General features: G+C 40.7%; 1 protein-coding gene across 1 annotated transcript in view; it reads right to left on the reverse strand.

The window, feature by feature from the left end:
• Nucleotides 1-19,258, reverse strand: part of sema5a (sema domain, seven thrombospondin repeats (type 1 and type 1-like), transmembrane domain (TM) and short cytoplasmic domain, (semaphorin) 5A) — a 151,765-nt gene that overhangs the window by 47,977 nt on the left and 84,530 nt on the right. Inside the window, 6 exon segments of the mRNA XM_034132482.1 lie at nucleotides 2,716-2,859; nucleotides 4,936-5,117; nucleotides 7,687-7,804; nucleotides 12,299-12,506; nucleotides 16,543-16,650; nucleotides 16,653-16,746. Of these exon segments, the coding sequence (XP_033988373.1) occupies nucleotides 2,716-2,859; nucleotides 4,936-5,117; nucleotides 7,687-7,804; nucleotides 12,299-12,506; nucleotides 16,543-16,650; nucleotides 16,653-16,746 (854 nt within the window).

Below are 19,258 nucleotides of genomic sequence, written 5' to 3' on the forward strand. Positions count from 1 at the left end.
CTATTTTCCTCCATACCCAAATCTCTAAAAAAGGGGCTGCAACTGATCTGATAAAAACTGATCCAGATTTGAACACTGTCCTGACGTCAGGACGGTGACGCTACGGCTATTGGGCCAACTCCACCAATCAGGAGGAGACAGCCACGGCCATTGCCGTTCGAAAGCGCTGGAGACGCTGTAGTACATATGCCAGGCCTGTAGGTGGTGCTGTTCTCACTGAATCAGCCCTTGCAGAGCAGAGCAAAAAAAAGTGCAAATTGAGCGAAATGAGGCATGGCTAAAATGCATGATCTGTTTGGTATTTTGAAAACAGAAAAGTATAAATATACCTTATATAGGTATGGCCCTACAATATATCATTTAAATATAGCATGATAGGTCCACTTTAAACAAACTTGCCTTGCCTAGTGTTATTCTTGTTATACGCCCGGGTTATTCCATGTAAATGCATGTTTGAACATAAGTCCTGTGCATTAATCCGAGCAGGTTCCTCAGGGCTTCATGTGAAGAACAGAGTGAGGCTTGTTGCAGACGCCTCACACCTCTGAGAGGAAACCTGAGCACCGTCACATAAAAGCGTTTCAAGGCATTAAGGATATGTCTGAGAGCTCAGGATCTGATGAAGAGTCGGTCCTTTTCACGCTGTGCGGATTTAAGCTCGTACAGAAGACCTATTTCACACATGGGCAGCTATAAACAACAGATGTGCCGGGAGTTTTTGGACACAGCGTAGAAAATTCAAGAAGAAGTTTTCATCTTTTTTGCAATATTGGTCACAAACATACCTCACACACCTGGATATTGAACACACACACATTTTTTTTAGCATCCCCTATCCATTTCTCCCTCAGGCAGAGTCAAGCTGACACAGCATATTTCATCTGTTAGCACATTTTCTCTTTCTCTCTGCCTTACTGTCCATCTGTCACACACACACACACACACACACACACACACACACACACACACACACACACACACACACACACACACACACACACACACACACACACACACACACACACACACACACACACACACACACACACACACACACACACACACACACACACACACACACACACACACACACACACACACACACACACACACACACACACACACACACACACCATCTTTCCCCTAACTTTCCTAAGTTTTTTCAAATATCTTAACATATCAGTATTGACAGCGTGAAGGCTAGATGAAACAAAAGCGATTAAAGGAGGCGGCAAAACGTGCCCCTGGCCTCCCGCAGTCTTAAGAGCCAACCAGCATATTTTCTTCTTTTTTGAGTATCTGCACTGTGCTGGTTACTCCACATATTTCATCCACAAGGAGCATCAAGAGAGAGGAAAGTGTGTGAGGTTAAAGCAAATGAAAAAGTGCAGAGAAAAGAGCAACAGCATGTAATGTAAGGTTCATCCTCCAAGGCCGTTTCCAATTACTGATCCGTCGCAATACTGTTTCTGTTGCCTTGGCTACAATTTATTTCTCCTCTCTTGCCTCCCTGTGCACTGTGAACTGTATTTATTTGCACTTTTTCTGCCCCCACCTCTGGTTAACAGCAGGAGAGGGATGAAAGCATCAGCAGGATGCCTCACTTGGTTACCCAGATGAGGATGCTTCAGTTCATTCATTAACAGCAGTCTATATTTGGATATAAATTAATTGTATCTTTAAAGGTGGGGTAGGTAAGTTTGAGAAACCGGCTCGAGATACACTTTCTGTTATATTCCATGGAATGCTCTTAACATCCCGATAGCAATGAATATCTGAAGTGCTTTGACAAAAAATCCATAAAAAAATGTCATCTGTGGAAGCCGTAGCGCTGTAAAAAGCACGACCAATCATCTGAGCCGGCCCGGCTAAAATAACTGGATGGCCTACCTGCCTGTCAGCCTTCCATCTGTGCACAAACTTATCTCGTGCCCTCATTGGTCATGTGCGCGTTCGTGTGTGTTGGAGGAGGGGCTCTGTAAGGAAGTGGCAGATTCTTTCCGGCTGTGTATTTTCAAATTCTAGTGCACTCGAGCTGGTTTCTCCAAAATGACCTACCCCACCTTTAATTTCAGACACCACAGATGTCAGCGTTCCTCAGTCTGTTTTTTTAGCAAACACTGAGATGAAGTTTGAGATGAAGAAACTCATCTTCTGACCATCTCTGCCTGAGTTTCTTTGAGTGTCTCTTTGTGTTTCCTCACAGACTTTCTCCTTGTAAAACAGATTTTCTTTCAGGCCTTGAAGGTTGCTAAGAGACTGAACAAACAGCATCTTTAAAAGGCGATTACTGTTCGGCAAAAGCTTCAGAAACGCAGACTTGGGCCTGTGTGTGAAAGCCAGATAATTACCCGAGCGCAGGCTTATCCCACTCTCTCCTTAATTGGCTGTCAAAGTTGTGAAAAAAACTAACAAAATTAAGAAAAAGTCACAGCGAAAGTCATGACTGCAGGTTGCAAAGAAATTACACAAGAAAATTGCTTTCGTCTTTTTATAACATGCACATAAACACAATTGCTTTGGCCAAGTCGTGTGTGTGTGTGTGTGTGAGAGAGAGAGAGAGAGAGAGAGAGAGAGAGAGAGAGAGAGAGAGAGAGAGAGAGAGAGAGAGAGAGAGAGAGAGAGAGAGAGAGAGAGAGAGAGAGAGTGTGTGTGTGTGTGTGTGTGTGTGTGTGTGTGTGTGTGTGTGTGTGTGTGTGTGTGTGTGTGAAATACCTCTCCTCGCGGTTCTGGCCCACACACACTCGTCCTCCGTGGCGGGGGGTGGGGTTGCTGCAGGATCGCTGGCGGACCTGGAAACCGATCCCACAGGTGGTGCTGCACGGAGACCAGGAAGTCCAGGGGGTCCACGCCCCGTTTCTATGGAGACGCAGAGCAATTTATAGATATTAACGAGACATTAGAGGTAAATACAGAGAGATGGCAAAAGTACACACATCCTTTACTCAAGTAGAAGTACAGATACTCGCGTTTAAAAATACTCTGGTGAAAGTAGAAGTACTGACTAAACTTCTTTACTCAAGTAAAAGTAAAGAGACTTTGAAATGTACTTCAGTAAAAAGTACCCATAACTAGCAGCTGTTTTAAAGAGTACCTGACCTCCCTTTATATTAATAGAACAATAATGTCATTGTTAGCTAATGAATGTTTCCATGCTGAACAACGGCAACATGACAACGTTTCCATTGGTCCCTCTTCTTTAGAGAAGACCAGGAAATGATGGATACACGGATCGTGTTCAAATCAATAGGCACGCAATGACTCTAAATAATAATGATCACGCCACCAAACACACATTCAAACTAAAGGAACCAGCCTGTTTGGAAAATGTGAGAAGTAGAAAGTACAGGTATTTGTGTTCAACATGTAAGAAGTAGAAAGTACAGGTATTTGGGTTCAACATGTAAGAAGTAGAAAGTACAGGTATTTGTGTTCAACATGTAAGAAGTAGAAAGTACAGGTATTTGTGTTCAACATGTAAGAAGTAGAAAGTACAGGTATTTGTGTTCAAAATGTGAGAAGTAGAAAGTACAGGTATTTGTGTTCAAAATGTGAGAAGTAGAAAGTACAGGTATTTGTGTTCAACATGTAAGAAGTAGAAAGTACAGGTATTTGTGTTCAAAATGTAAGAAGTAGAAAGTACAGGTATTTGGGTTCAAAATGTAAGAAGTCAAAGTAATAAGTAGTGGAGTAAAGTACTGATACCAGAAAAATGTACTTAAGTACAGTAACGAAGTATTTGTACTGCACTACTTCCCACCTCTGAGTAAATAGGGTACAATATTAAACTAATAGATATCACCGTGAAACCTCCCATGTTCATCACTGAAATTAAACTCAATATTTTTTGCCTTACAAGTGTTCTGCCACTTTACGTTTGAATATGCAAATGAGGCAGTATGTTTGCCAACTTTAGGGATTTTAAGGGATTAATAAACACGTGTTTTGACCTCAAAGAAGGCAATTATTGGTTTAAAAGATGAGTAAAGAAAAGCATTTCTTTGAAACGTTTTCTTGTGACAATTAGCTGCGTTTTCTTTGTTTAACTTTGAGTGAAATCCCTTTTTTCCTGATATTTAAATGAAATAATTGTAAGAGTCTAATTGGAAAAGCCACTGCCACTACTTTCAGACTATATTGATAAAAAAAGACAATTGATAAATCTGATTTGCTTCTCCTCATCCTCCACTCACATGTTGGTTCTGTTGTTTAAGTTCATGGTAAATTCAGAGCAGCTTCTCAGCTAACTGTATCTCTGGTTCAATAACGAAGTGTTAAAACAGCATCCAATCAACACCTCTTACCCCCAAATAACTGACACTGAATATACATCAAACTTCTCCAGAGTACTGTAGGTGTGAGGGAGCAGGAAATTAGTTCAATGATTGATGTGAGGTACATGAGACAGGAGAGAGATGGAACAACACTTTGCAGATTAACATAAATAAAAAAATAAACGTAACAGATATAAACTTTAATTGTTTATCCTATAGTATTAATCATGATGCATGTCTGTCATTGTTTTGTTCATTTGTGGTCATTTTGTGTGTCTTTATTGTCGTTTTTGGTCACTTTATAATGCTTTTTCATCTTTTTGTAGTTATTCTATGTCTATTTTGCCCATTTTTGTAGTTGCATCCTATCTCTGTGTGGACGTTTTGAATATTTCTTTTGTGGTTTTACACTTTTTCACAGTCATTATAATCATTCTATGTCTCTTGATGTCTCATTTTGGTCATTTTAAATCTCTTCCTGGTTGGAACGTGTCTCTTTGTAGACATTTAATGTGTTTTAATATCATTTTCAGTCTCTTTCTGGTCGGTACGAGTCTTTAAGCGTGACATCTTGGCCAGATTGGCCCCTGAAACGTTGAGTCTAGGGCCTGTTCCTTTAAAAACCAGTTCAATAATTCATCCATATCTCAACAAGTCGTACCTGGAGCAGTTGGCGACCTCCACGCTGATGCCATAGCAGTGCTGACCCCCGCACTGAGGGGCCGGGTTATTACAGCCTCTGGTTCGACACAAACAGGACCCTGCGCTTCCTCCATCGTTATGGCTACACATGGACCATCCTGACCAGACGCCAAAGCCTCCATCAACCGTCACATTACGGACCTGTTAGCAACGAGAAGGGCCAGAAATAAAACATTGGAAAGTAATGGGTTTTCTGAGAAACGGCTCATTGCATTAGACTGATGCTCTCAGGAATGCATCGCTCTGGGAGCCCACGGCTACAAACAGAAATACATTTTCCTGATGCAAAAATAACAGCATTACATCTTCTACAGCACATCCTGAATGGTGCAGTTATGCGAAAAGCAAAAAGGTGGAAGCTGGAAGATATATGAAAATTGTGTGAGGACATGATGAGACTCAGAAACAGAGATTCACAAAGGCAAATGAAGGCTGTGAACGGACACATTCAAAATATGAGGAAATAAAAGTGGCGGTGTAAATAGATATCTGAGGGAAAACAGAATGAAACGGGAAGGCTCCGGTATTACAGGATCCATGAATTACAGGAGAGATGTCCTGCGCGAGCGAGCTAAACACAAAAACACGCCGGCGTGAGATTCAGATGATATGAGGCGTGTCGCTGCTGCATTTCAGGGTGATTTAAAACACTTTCACACGCGGAGAAAAGAGAGCATGATCATCAGCTGCTCTGGCAGAAGCAGACAAAGCGTCGGGCCTGTTCGCGCTTTTTGGTAATTGTACTCCGCTGTGTGTCTAAATGGAGGACGCTTGGCGTAGACAGACAGCATTTGCATCAGTGGGCTGCCTAGAAAGCAACTAGGAAGAGAGAAACAACATCGTAGGGCTTTCAACAATCAATTACAGCTCAGACTATAAATAAAATGGACCATAAATATGAGATGCACGCTTTCTGAAGAGCACGTGTCATTTCTTTCATTAAAATCTGGAAACCAAAATGAAAAGGCAACAGAAGCAGAATAATAAAATACTTCTAGAAGACGATAAAAAAAAAAGTTGTCTCTTTTTTTACATTTTTATATACTGTCAAATCATGTTTTTAGAGTGGGGGCTGATTGAAATGACTTTTAAGCAAAGTGCAAACAAATAATTGAGTGGAAATGTCTATTTTATTGAGGAAACAGACAGAAGGGTGACTCACACTTCCCTAAAACAACTCACTTCTGCTTGTTTCCATATAGACGTGTGAGATTGCCAGATGGCGTTGAGAAGCTCATCTCCTACACAACGCTCCTCAGTGTGAAACCTGACTGGCCTCCTGCTCCACTACTTCCACTTTGCAGGAGGAAAGCAGCCAGATGAGCCTTTTTTGAAACTGTTAATGGACTCATAGGGAGTGAGACACTAACTGTGATAAAAGACGACGTGTTGTTTTTCAGTTTTCACATCTTGGCAGCGAGTTGTTGCAAGCAGACACTTTTCTCATTTCGGTCACGAGCCCCATTGTAAAGCCATTTATCTCCGTCAGAATACAAAGTGATTACTGCCAAAGTTAATTCATGCTCGCGCTAAATGGATCTGGGTAGGTTAAGTGAGTAAATACATATTGCATTACTGCTGTGGGCAGTGGTGTGTGACCAATACTTTAAAACTAAGAAATGGGTGGCTACACTGCGGCTGGAAAGTATCTTTAATTAAATCCTGGATTTAAAGGAATCATTTAGAGAAAGTTAGCTTAGCAGAGACGGGCAAACATTGTTCAAGTGCTTTACGTTCAAACATAATGAAATCCACGTACCAGCATCTATATTGCTTATTAATAAAAACATTGATTTCTATAAAAACTCAAAGTTTGCAGTCCGATGTGTGCAAAGAAATAACATTTTAAAGGAAAGTGAATAGTTCCCAAAATGATGGCTATCAAGCATGCTGGAAATATGGATATTATGTTTATTTAAATCATGCATTTAAAGTAGTAGTTTAAGGACAGTTAGCTTAGCTTAAAGATGAAGACATCCGCATCCTATCACCTCTAATGCTCAATAAGTCATATAATGCTCCATATACAATAATAGATAAAATCCATGTCTATATAAACATTTAACGTTTTCAATGTCATGTCTTCGCAAGTAAAATCAAATATATAAGAAGAGACAGAATAAGCATAATTCCAGAATGTATTATGACTGTGTTTTCAATATAAATATTCTCAGAAAGGGGTTTTAGCCACCTGCGCAATTATAATGTCCAATTGCATTCAATAGTAACCTGGCAAAACAATGATGTGTGTGTGTGTGTGTGTGAATGCACAATGCCTGCATGACTGTATGTCTGTTGCAGCCTACAGTATTCCAGGAATCATGTGAGGATGTTAGCCAGGTTTCTGCCACAGTTATGATGACAGATGCCACTGGAGCTCGGTGGCCTGACTGCCAAATATCCCTCTGAACATGAAGCCACATAAAAGGGCATGGAGACCAACAGAACTGAACATTATGTCTGTGAAATGCAGGCTTAAATCACCCCTAACACTGCTCACAAATGTGGTACGTTGAAATAAATGGACGAGCCGTTTTGCTAATGAGGGAGTAGTCAGAGGTGAATGATTGAGTGCTCCCTTTACAAACCAATTATTTAAAGTTAAGTTCAGTATCGAGCTGAACTCCAGGGTGCTTTTTATAAAAGGTTTAAAGTAAAGAAAGTAAAGGCAGTACGAGGTACAGCGAGGTTTGTACAGAGGGATACTCACAGGACATTTTGAGATGCTCTGCTCCCATTGGCTCATCCGGACACTCTCCTCCAGCGTGGTGCACTTCTTCAATAAAAGGTCCCAGCCACAGTACGGGTCCCTGGCCCCGATGCACGCTCTGCAAGGAACAGTAACGTTTAATGGGCTTTTATTAACCGCTCACATGTGAATACAGATAGCTCGCATCGAGACAGGACATTAAATCTAACACCGGGTCGAGACAAAGAAGGGAAAGGCGGGAAGAAATGATAAAAAAACATGAAAAAGGATAGGAGAAAAGAGGAAAAAGGAGAGCCGGTGTTGAACGAGAGGCGAGAGCAAAACAAATTAAAGTCAGGAGCTCCTCAAGTGACAGAGAGCAGCTTATCAGCCCAACAGATATTATCTGAGAAAACTGCAGCAAAGATGGATGTGTCTTTGCCGTATCTGCTTCAGGTGGTTTATTGAGTGCAATAAAAAGCCTCATGTTACTTTTTTCATGCAAATAGGAGTCTGTGGTGACAGCACAATGACATATCTCTGAGCCACGAGCATCAGTAGAGCCTGACGTGCCCCTGGTGAAATGTAACCAAAGTTGTCCGTGGGTTTCATAACAATGAGGCAAGGACAGAAGATCATATGCACCCATGCATGTGAAAATGCAGAAACACTCCGACGCACACACAAGGTGGCTGACGTAGCGTCTGGGCGGCTAACAAAGAGTTTTTGGACTTTATCGAAGGATATTTAGGGTGACGACAGCAGAAGAAAATGAAAAGGGAGAAAGAACAAGATGACACATGTCTTACAGAGGGGCTTCAGGGCCAAGAGGACTGCATACCACCCGTCAGTGAGACACTCTGACAAACAGAGAGGCAGCCTTCTAGTATTTCAAACAGGTAAACATCAATTAAATGAATGTCATGGTGTTATTCCTTTATGTTGAGGGTGTGGTTTACTAAGTAATCTTCCTATGTTGTTGCATTCAAAATGTAAATCCCCCACAACCCCCTGCATCTACTCTCTATCATTATTCCCACTGGACAAAACAAAGAGGGGCAGAGGAAAGAACAAAAGGAAATGAAAATTAAATATGTATATTGATAAAATACTGTTACAAGAAATGCTAGTTCTGCACATTTCCATAATATGAGCTTCATACATAATAACAATACGCATACTAAAGTAATGTGAGTTGAAAGAAGTTAAAGGACCAATTGAAGTTTGCTTCTCAGAAACGATGCCGTGGTAGATACTGTGGATAATTGTGTGTGTTGTGTCTGTAGCTAAAATGCATTATAGCTGTTGTTTTTTGTACTTTATTGATGCAGATTTACAACGGTGATGCATGACTTTCTTGAATACAAAGATTCACAGCATCTGATCACATCTCATCTCATCTCATCACCTTAAACATGGTTGCAAAAGGCACTTCAAAAGGTAGGATTAAGCATGTCATCAAGACCCTAAGTAAGACATAGATTGAGTGTAAACAAGCATCTAAGGGGTTAAAGGTTGGCACGGTACCTGATCCTGCACATAACGCATTGATGCCTTTTTGCTACTTGGAAAACTACAGTAAGTTAAGGACAGTAGGGAATTACTTGTACTACCAAATGTCCAAAATCACGAATCAAATCCTGTGTGTCATGATAATTAGGGGGGTGAACAATTGATACCTTAAGACAGGGGTGTCAAACTCAAGGCCCGGGGGCCAAATCCGGCCCGCGACTTCATTTAATGTGGCCCCGCAAGAGCATGCAAAGAATATAATACGTTTATTATACGGTTACACGCCACTTTACAGGATCACGTTGCCCATAAACTACATGTCCCACAATGCATCTTGTTTGTGACATGCGCACTGAAGAGACTTGCAATTATTTGCCCTAGACTTCTGCTTTCAGACGTAGTTAATTATGAAGTTATTACCCTATCAGATAATAATCCAATGCACAGGAAATAATGTAATATAATGCATTATTTTATATGTATTATATATTTATATATGTATATTTATAAAGTCTTAAAGTTACAACCGGCCCTTTGAGTGCAACCATAATGCTGATGTGGCCCGCGATGAAATTGAGTTTGACACCCCTGCCTTAAGAGATGCAAACAATGCAAGTTGCCAAGTCTGCAGCACAGAATACTAGCATTATGTTACTCTTTGTTGACACTAAAGTCAATGTACTGGAGGCCCAAGCCACCCCTGAGTCCCTTTTCCCAAATTTCACCCATTCTCATCTGGAAATATGTGCGAAAGACATCCAAAAAATAAACAATAAATGTCTGTGCAGCTAGCACCAAACCCTTGCAAGACTGTGGCATGGCATGAAGTCACTAGGACATTAATTATGGTCCTGATATGAGATCATGAAGAATGGAAAACTAGCATCTAAAGGGTTAAAGGATGACCCTTCTAGAAAGTGAAGTCTCTGACCCGGCACGTAACGCATGACTGGTTTTTATTTCTTTTATCTTTTTAGTTCATCTGACTCTCTTGCACTCTCTATAAAAAAAGGGAATATAGTGATGAAGTGCCCATAAATGCTGCAGCATATATCACAGAGCCACAGGTGTAATATGAAGCCTTAACTCTTCCGTGCCAATAACAGCTCATTGTGTGAGAGATGCAGGTGTGAATCCTCTCTGTGTGATGATGGATGTGATCCGTATCTTGTGGTGAGACTTCACACCCGGGCCTCTGTCTCTGGTTTTTTCCTTTGCCAATATTTATGCCTTGACGTAGTGTCTTCAAGACCGACTGAAACACAATATATCTGCCTCACACACACACACACACAGCTGCAGCAGAACTGTGTGTGTGTGTGTGAGGAAGATAATGTACCGACAGACGGACAGAGGGCAGTTGGAGTGGCTCAGACAAAAGCTGATTTAAAGGGGTTTAAAATCTGAGCGACACACAGGCCTGGTTCTCTCAGATAAACAGCATCTTCTGGAGAGTTAGAGCTTTAAAAGTTTTTCTGTGTGCATATTTTTTCACAGTTTCCATTGGGATTAAAGGTCCCCTATTATACTGTTTTTCATCAATATATCACAGGTCTCAGATATATACAGAACCTGTCTCTGATTGGCTGAAACACCAAACAGATCATTGCAGCATCCCATAATCCCCTCTGTTTCAGCCCTGTTTCCAAAGTGCTGATTCTCTGTCTGTTACTTCAGATGAAAATAAGGAGCCACTCCCCACGCCCCTCTGAGAGATATTTGGTTAAAAATAACACATTAGGCGCGTTCACACCGGAGTACTTTTCCCGTTTAGTTCCGATAGTTCCTGGGATTTAAAAAAAAGTTCAAATTTCTGATTGGCTGGGCGAATTGCAAACCACGCTCCGTAAAACTCGGAAAAGTCTTTTGAAGCAGCCATTGTATTTGCTGGCATTAGCATTATTAGCATTAGCATTAGCCCCGCGCACCAACGGAGAGAGACTAACTTATGGCAACACAAAAAAAAACATGGGAGCGGTGGAGATGAGGAGGTGTCGGCGTTCTGGTGATTTACTCGGAAGGCTTCAGTAGAAGCTGCTGGGAGTCCCAGCAGCTTCTACTGAAGCCAGTCCCCAACTCCGGGGACTTCCGGCCGGGGACTTCGGGTGGCAGTATACGCCGTGAAGTTGTGCAGCGGCCTGCCAGTAAACCCAAAGCAGAAGAAGAAGAAGTGACGTCAGCATTTGCCTAATCTTCCCTCAGGGAACTTATTCCGGTGTGAACGCGATCGGCTCTTAGTTCCATGGGGGAACTAAGTGCTGGGAACTAAGTACGGCAAAGTACTTGGTGTGAAAGCGGCTAATGGTGCTCTAGGAGGAGATTCAGGTGATAAGGTGGGGGGGGGTTACCTTGGTTGCTGATTGGCTAATGGTTATACAAGCCAAAACATCGTTATGACATCACAAAGTGGCCAAAATCTGAAAAGCTCATTTTCAGACAGGTTTTAAAGAGAGAGAGAGAATCTTTTTTCCTGAAACTTTCAGAGTGTCTTTACACAGAGGGGACACATGGTGATGTAGAAGAGACATGAAGAAGAGGGGACACATGGTGATGTAGAAGAGACATGAAGAAGAGGGGACACATGTTGATGTAGAAGAGACATGAAGAAGAGGGGACACATGGTGATGTAGAAGAGACATGAAGAAGAGGGGACACATGGTGATGTAGAAGAGACATGAAGAAGAGGGGACACATGTTGATGTAGAAGAGACATGAAGAAGAGGGGACACATGTTGATGAAGAAGAAACATGAAGAAGAGGGGACACATGTTGATGTAGAGGAGACATGAGGAAGAGGGGACACATGTTGATGTAGAAGAGACATGAAGAAGAGGGGACACATGTTGATGTAGAAGAGACATGAAGAAGAGGGGACACATGTTGATGTAGAGGAGACATGAGGAAGAGGGGACACGTGTTGATGTAGAAGAGACATGAAGAAGAGGGGACACGTGTTGATGTAGAAGAGACATGAAGAAGAGGGGACACGTGTTGATGTAGAAGAGACGTGAAGAAGAGGGTACACATGTTGATGTAGAAGAGACATGAAGAAGAGGGGACACATGTTGATGTAGAGGAGACGTGAACAAGTGGATTTTGCACAATAGGCTCATATACTCACTCTCTGCTCTTGTGGTAGCTGCATCTCTTGAGAGGGATCTTGATGACCTGGTCTCTCACTCCCACGTACAGCTCGCTGCGGCTGTGCAGGATCAGCAGGCTGCGGATCGGCTGTCTCTTCCTGGGAGGGAACAGCTCGATCTCCTCCAATAGGCAGCTCCCCGTGGACTGATTGAGAGGAGAGAGCACTTTCCTGATAGTGCCGTAATCTGGAGGAGAAAGGCAAGGCAAGGCACGTTTATTTATATAGCACCTTTCAACACAAGGCAATTCAAAGTGCTTCACAAAAATGCATTAATATATTCAGTTTAATATTTCATCTGTCACATACTTATGTATATATAATACCTTGCTTGATATCTTGTTATTGTTCATTTGTAAATAATTTAGCAGTAATAGTTTTCTTTGACCTCACTTTCTTTCTACTTTCTTTTCTAACTTATCCTTCAGTTATTTCAAGTGTTTCGTGCTAAACGAACCCCCCTTTTGAACACGTTCATCTGCAACACAATATTCAGAAAATTCAACGGATCCTGGCCGTATTTGTGTAGCATATAAAATGAATTAGCTCCCAGAGAAAGAGAGGGAGGGGGAGGGGGGGAAGAGAGGATTCGGTCACAGGGAGAAGCAGGAGTTTGATACCGGGAAAACAACACAAATATACACTTTAATGTGAACTCAAGATGAACCACACAACAATCGCTTCCTAACAAAGAAGCTGTGATATAAGACTGTCAAAAACACTGGAGGTGGCTGATGTGCCAGGCTTGGTTTTTGCCATCAACATGCAGAGCTGCAGACAGGGAACAGGTACAGTATGACAGCTGAATACATGATGTTCTAGCCTACTTATATTTAAGGGGATATTCCAGACTTGCAGGGGTGTCCAAACTTTTTTCACCGAGGGCCACATACAGAAAGATATTCGAAGGGCTGGGCCACTCACTAGAGGTCAGGTTTATTGCCTCATAAGCTAAGTTATAAGTTAGCAAACTCAATCCAATGTAAGTAAATGATGCAGCAGGCTAAATGACAGCTTTCCATAGGGTTTCATTTATTTGTTAGCAGCTCATTCCTTAAAACAGAAGCCTCAGATTGCTTATCATAAGAGGAAATAGGAAGGGTGTATTTCAAGGTTGCTATGTAAATAAGTTATAGGGCTTTTTTTTATCAAGTTAGTTTTGTTAGAACATATTTTCAACTTGAATTGACTGAAAGTGGGCTTATTAACACATGAACACTACTGTGTAATATATGTTTACAGATATATTTAAGAAGTACAATATGAACAAGCTCACGTTTCATTTGTGGGTCATACACTATACTTTTGAAACCCACGTCATCGTGAACACGCCTGACCTTTATTCTTATGTAAGGTGCGATGCAGTTGGGGGGGGCATTTTCTTTTTGGAGGGCGACAACAAACACCATCTATTATACATGCAGTCCCCTGGGTGAAGAAACAGTAATTGGGTGCACAGCGTTGGAAAGGGAAGCAGGGTGAATTACTAATAGGAAGTTTCAAAGTAAGGCATGTAAAAGTTGAGTATCGCCCCGAGCGGTGTTGGGCATTATTAAGTCACTTGTTACAGTAATGAGAATTACCAGATCAGGTGACCTTCAGAACTCTGATAATAAGGTTGTTGTTTCCTTTCTTGTTTCATGGAGAGCTGGTTAATGTTATTGGTCTCTTAAATTGGCTTTATCAATGGTTATTAGCTTCATATTAGCTTCTATGGGTCAGAAAGGACCTTCTAGCACTTTAAAAATGCTGTTATTTTGACCCAAACCACAATATGTTCTCCCTAACTACCTAAACAAATACTCTAGTTGCCTAAAGTGAAATAAGTTGTAATGTTTATCTTCAAAATACTACGTTTAATGTAGTTTTACGAAGTGTATTTTTATAGTTTTCCTTCACTTTTCACTGAAGAGATATAATCACTGATAATGTTTTTGTGGCTTCAGTGAATAGAAAAGTGCTAACATGCAGGAACTAGAGGTGCGGTGAGGCAGCCAGAAATGCTTAAAGATTACAGAATAACGAAAAAAACACTAGCTCAAAATTCATAAAACTTGAAGAAGTGGAATAGCATACGCAAAAGAAGAAGCCATTACATTTTGGAGCGGATCCGAAATCACTCGGGGGGATTTTTGCCTTATTTTCACCGATGTAAAATGCCATGTCTGCACACTGAGAGCTCTAGTTCTGGATCTGACATGTCTTGTTCTTTAATCCCACATGTGTCGAGAAACTCTTGGTGAACAATTACTGAAGCAATGTAATTACTTTTTCAATGAGTCATATGTAATGAGTAAGTAATTCCTTTTTACTCTTGAGGCTCTACTAGCTCTCCGCTGTGGAATTAGCTAGAAAATTGCTCTTTTGTTTGGCCAATAAACATTCAGGAAAGTCTTTTGCATTTAACTGAATGTTGTTAGCTTCAAGAGAACAACGCTGCAGAACTGAAATGACTAGGGTGGGGGAGAATAACATAACTCTACACCTGGACGTTTTCGGACCCCCAGTTGGAGGTTTCACGTTTTCCACAGCGGCCCCAATCAGCAGGGTGCGTTTAAGCGTTAATAATAGCATGTGATTAGATACAGTATGTGCGCTACCCAATAGCTTTGGCAGGACTTCAGATGTTTTCATTAGCGTCTGGTTAGTGTCTGGGGAACTTGCAGTGTGGGCAGCTCTGCTCCGACGCTACATTGATCACAGCGCCGTGCAAACAATGAGAGGGGAGTTTTCCAGGGAGATGCCAAGCATGGAGCCGGTGAACTGGAACAGACTGTGTGTTGTGTGTGTGTGTGAGAGTGTGTGATAGCCTAAAATAACATTGACTAACAATGGGACGATCATGTTGACATTTCCCAGCGGGGCAGCGGTACATTAGCACGGTGAAGCGAGGCACACTACGTTTAAATTCTGTTCAGAACATCCTCTCATAATTCATACTGTCTGCTTTATCATAACACCGGACACACACCATACGCTGGTGTCTGATAGTGTTTCTTTGCCAAGTATAACATCACAATGTGATCAAACAGTGTCCTGATAAGCAGGTGGTGCCATGCAGCTTGGAAAGGGATAACATGGAAGGGTACACTGTGTGTGTGTGTGTGTGTGTGTGTGTGTGTGTGTGTGTGTGTGTGTGTGTGTGTGTGTGTGTGTGTGTGTGTGTTATTAATTACCGGTGTGTTTCCTTTTGACACACGCCTGTTGGCTGTTTCATGGTGTCTAGGATCTCTCGCTGAGTGATTGCATGAGAGTGATGTGTGTTCTGCCGGTGCATGTGGAGGACATATGGAGGGAAGGAGTGATCAAACTGGGGTCAGAAGACAGAGCTTTGATGCCTCCTCAGAAGAACACATCTATTGGTTTCTTTCTGTCTGCTTTTTTATGTGCAAAGGCTGCACTTTCAAGGTTTTAAGGCCCCTTAAAACTCTTTTTAGATAAAACCTATTTATGTAAAACAATCAGTATTCACGACCCAATAAGTAGAAATTAAAGCTTGAATTTAGAAAGCTATGTTGGGTATTATTTATTAAGAGTTAAAATGCTAATCTATGCTAATCTGCTGCTCCAAGACTGTAGGTGTGATTTGAGCAGATTTGGCTGACAGTGCAGGCAACGCTGGCAAACAACCTTCAATATTAAACCTGTGAATGCACAAAAAAACTGATATAGAAATGTGTGAGATAAGCAAAATAGGACATAATGTGGGACCCAAAGGACAACCTACGTCTGCAAAAAGAAGTATGCATAAATCTATAAGAAAATGACCCTATCATTTTCACTTGATTTATTACATTAGCTACCATTTTTGGAATGATTAAATTATCTAATTAGCACTTGTTTCAACAGCATGATGTTCATATAGGAAGTATGTGTACTTTTTGCTAACGGTACCTGGCCAAGCTGGGTCTCAGTCTTCCCAAACTCTATCCACATACTGTATGGTCATTTTTAAGATGACCACAACCAAAATGCTCATGTTTAAGGCTTCAACACGTCTATAGCTATGTACACTTCTTTGGTAGGTAGGAGGCCATTGCTCAAACTTAGAAAGAGTTTTCAGGATCAATAAAAAGTCACAAATTCACAGCTGGCACTTCCATCACACACAAAATATTGCAATTAATACAAAAGAGAGACAGAAATATGTACAGCATGTAGACACAAATACTGTCTCAAAGTCTAAGTCAAACACAATGCATGCACACACACTATAAACCCACCTGTAGCCAGGTATATGATGTGGAGCAGCGTGTCCTTGCCCTGCACCACGTCTACCGCCACATGAGTGAAGCGCACGTTGTCCTCCATGAAGTAGGGCACGGGAACCACGGTTGGACCACCTCGTGCATCAGGAGGAACTTCTGAGCGTCCGGCAGGTTCCTCTCCGTCAGGTTCACGTAGGAGCCGGAGTCGATGGTGCCGCACTGCAGAAAGAGAAGTACATACATCCTTACTCAAGTAGAAGTACAGATACTTGTGTTTAAAAATACTCTGGTGAAAGTAGAAGTACTGACTAAACTTCTTTACTCAAGTCAAAGTAAAGAGGCTTTGAAATGTCCCTTCAGTAAAAAGTACCCATAACTAGCAGCTGTTTTAAAGAGTACCTGACCTCGCTTTATATTAATAGAACAATAATGTCATTGTTAGCTAATGAATGTTTCCATGCTGAACAACGGCACATGACAACGTTTTCATTGGTCCCTCTTCTTTAGAGAAGACCAGGAAATGATGGATACACGGATCGTGTTCAAAATCAATAGGCACGCATGACTCTAAATAATAATGATCACGCCACCAAACACACATTTCAAACTAAAGGAACCAAGCTGTTTGGGAAATGTGAGAAGTAGAAAGTACAGGTATTTGAGTTCAACATGTAAGAAGTAGAAAGTACAGGTATTTGGGTTCAACATGTAAGAAGTAGAAAGTACAGGTATTTGTGTTCAAAGTGTAAGAAGTAGAAAGTACAGGTATTTGGTGTTCAACATGTAAGAAGTAGAAAGTACAGGTGTTTGTGTTCAACATGTAAGAAGTAGAAAGTACAGGTATTTGTGTTCAACATGTAAGAAGTAGAAAGTACAGGTATTTGTGTTCAACATGTAAGAAGTATAAAGTACAGGTATTTTGTGTTCAACATGTAAGAAGTAGAAAGTACAGGTCTTAGGGTTCAAAATGTAAGAAGTAGAAAGTACAGGTATTTGTGTTCAACATGTAAGAAGTAGAAAGTACAGGTATTTGTGTTCAAAATGTAAGAAGTAGAAAGTACAGGTATTTGGGTTCAACATGTAAGAAGTAGAAAGTACAGGTATTTGTGTTCAAAGTGTAAGAAGTAGAAAGTACAGGTATTTGTGTTCAACATGTAAGAAGTAGAAAGTACAGGTCTTAGGGTTCAAAATGTAAGAAGTAGAAAAGTACAGGTATTTGTGTTCAAAATGTAAGAAGTAGAAAGTACAGGTATTTGTGTTCAACATGTAAGAAGTAGAAAGTACAGGTATTTGTGTTCAACATGTAAGAAGTAGAAAGTACAGGTATTGTGTTCAACATGTAAGAAGTAGAAAGTACAGGTATTTGTGTTCAACATGTAAGAAGTATAAAGTACAGGTATTTGTGTTCAACATGTAAGAAGTAGAAAGTACAGGTATTTGTGTTCAACATGTAAGAAGTAGAAAGTACAGGTCTTAGGGTTCAAAATGTAAGAAGTAGAAAGTACAGGTATTTGTGTTCAACATGTAAGAAGTAGAAAGTACAGGTCTTAGGGTTCAAAATGTAAGAAGTAGAAAGTACAGGTCTTAGGGTTCAAAATGTAAGAAGTAGAAAGTACAGGTATTTGTGTTCAAAATGTAAGAAGTAGAAAGTACAGGTATTTGTGTCAACATGTAAGAAGTAGAAAGTACAGGTATTTGTGTTCAACATGTAAGAAGTAGAAAGTACAGGTATTTGTGTTCAACATGTAAGAAGTAGAAAGTACAGGTATTTGTGTTCAAATGTAAGAAGTAGAAAGTACAGGTATTTGTGTTCAAATGTAAGAAGTCAAAGTCAAAAGTCCTGGAGTAAAGTACTGACACCAGAAAAATGTACTTAAGTACAGTAACGAAGGTATTTGTACTCCACTACTTCCCACCTCTGCTCACTGTGAAGGCGAAACAGAGAGGAAGGAAAGCATTAATAAAAGCTCCGAGCACTGTGGGAAGAAAAGCTACGTTAATAAGACTTCTGTCCCACCAGAGATATGAAAAGAGAGGGATGAATGATTAAATGGACGAGGCTATAAAGTCGATTGCAGCATCATTGTAATAGTTTTCTATCCTCACGACTTTAAGACTGTAGTCAAGAAGACTGAATGAGTGTTTAACTGAGCAAGTAGTTATCTCTTTATTAGATTCTTCCTCATATGCATATATATTGCTGGTGAGTTTTGTTGGTACCCTAATAATAAAGCCTCTGATTGCTCATTTTTACAATCTAATTTAAAAATGTTTTCATCTTCAGAGCTTTATTATTGCTATTCATGTTATTACAGAAAATGCTGCCGTATCGCTCGAACAAAGGATTGCTCAAGAAAGAAATGACAACAGGAACATCTCACGTGAATAGGTAGATTTCATCGACACAGATTAATTTGGTTTATCAGGTCGTGTTGACTCTAAGTTCTCGTTCTGAGTCCCAGTAGAGTTTGTTCTACTGAAGCAGCGTCCGTGCTGCAGCACTTTGTTATAATGGGTAATATAATATGTTAGATATTTCCCGGAATTCATTTAATAAGAAGAAGTGCAATAAAAAGAACAGTGTCAACGTGGGAGTTAACGTGAGAAATAAGAGTATTATTGTGATGGTGAACAATAGAAAGTGTTAATTTATTTAGTTGGTATTTCTTTTATATGTGAAACAAATAGGAATTGAGTGTTTGGCAATCTGAATATTGCTTTCCAGCTGAAA

Source organism: Trematomus bernacchii, unplaced genomic scaffold (assembly GCF_902827165.1).
Source record: "Trematomus bernacchii unplaced genomic scaffold, fTreBer1.1, whole genome shotgun sequence".
NCBI classification, from domain to species: Eukaryota; Metazoa; Chordata; class Actinopteri; order Perciformes; family Nototheniidae; genus Trematomus; species Trematomus bernacchii.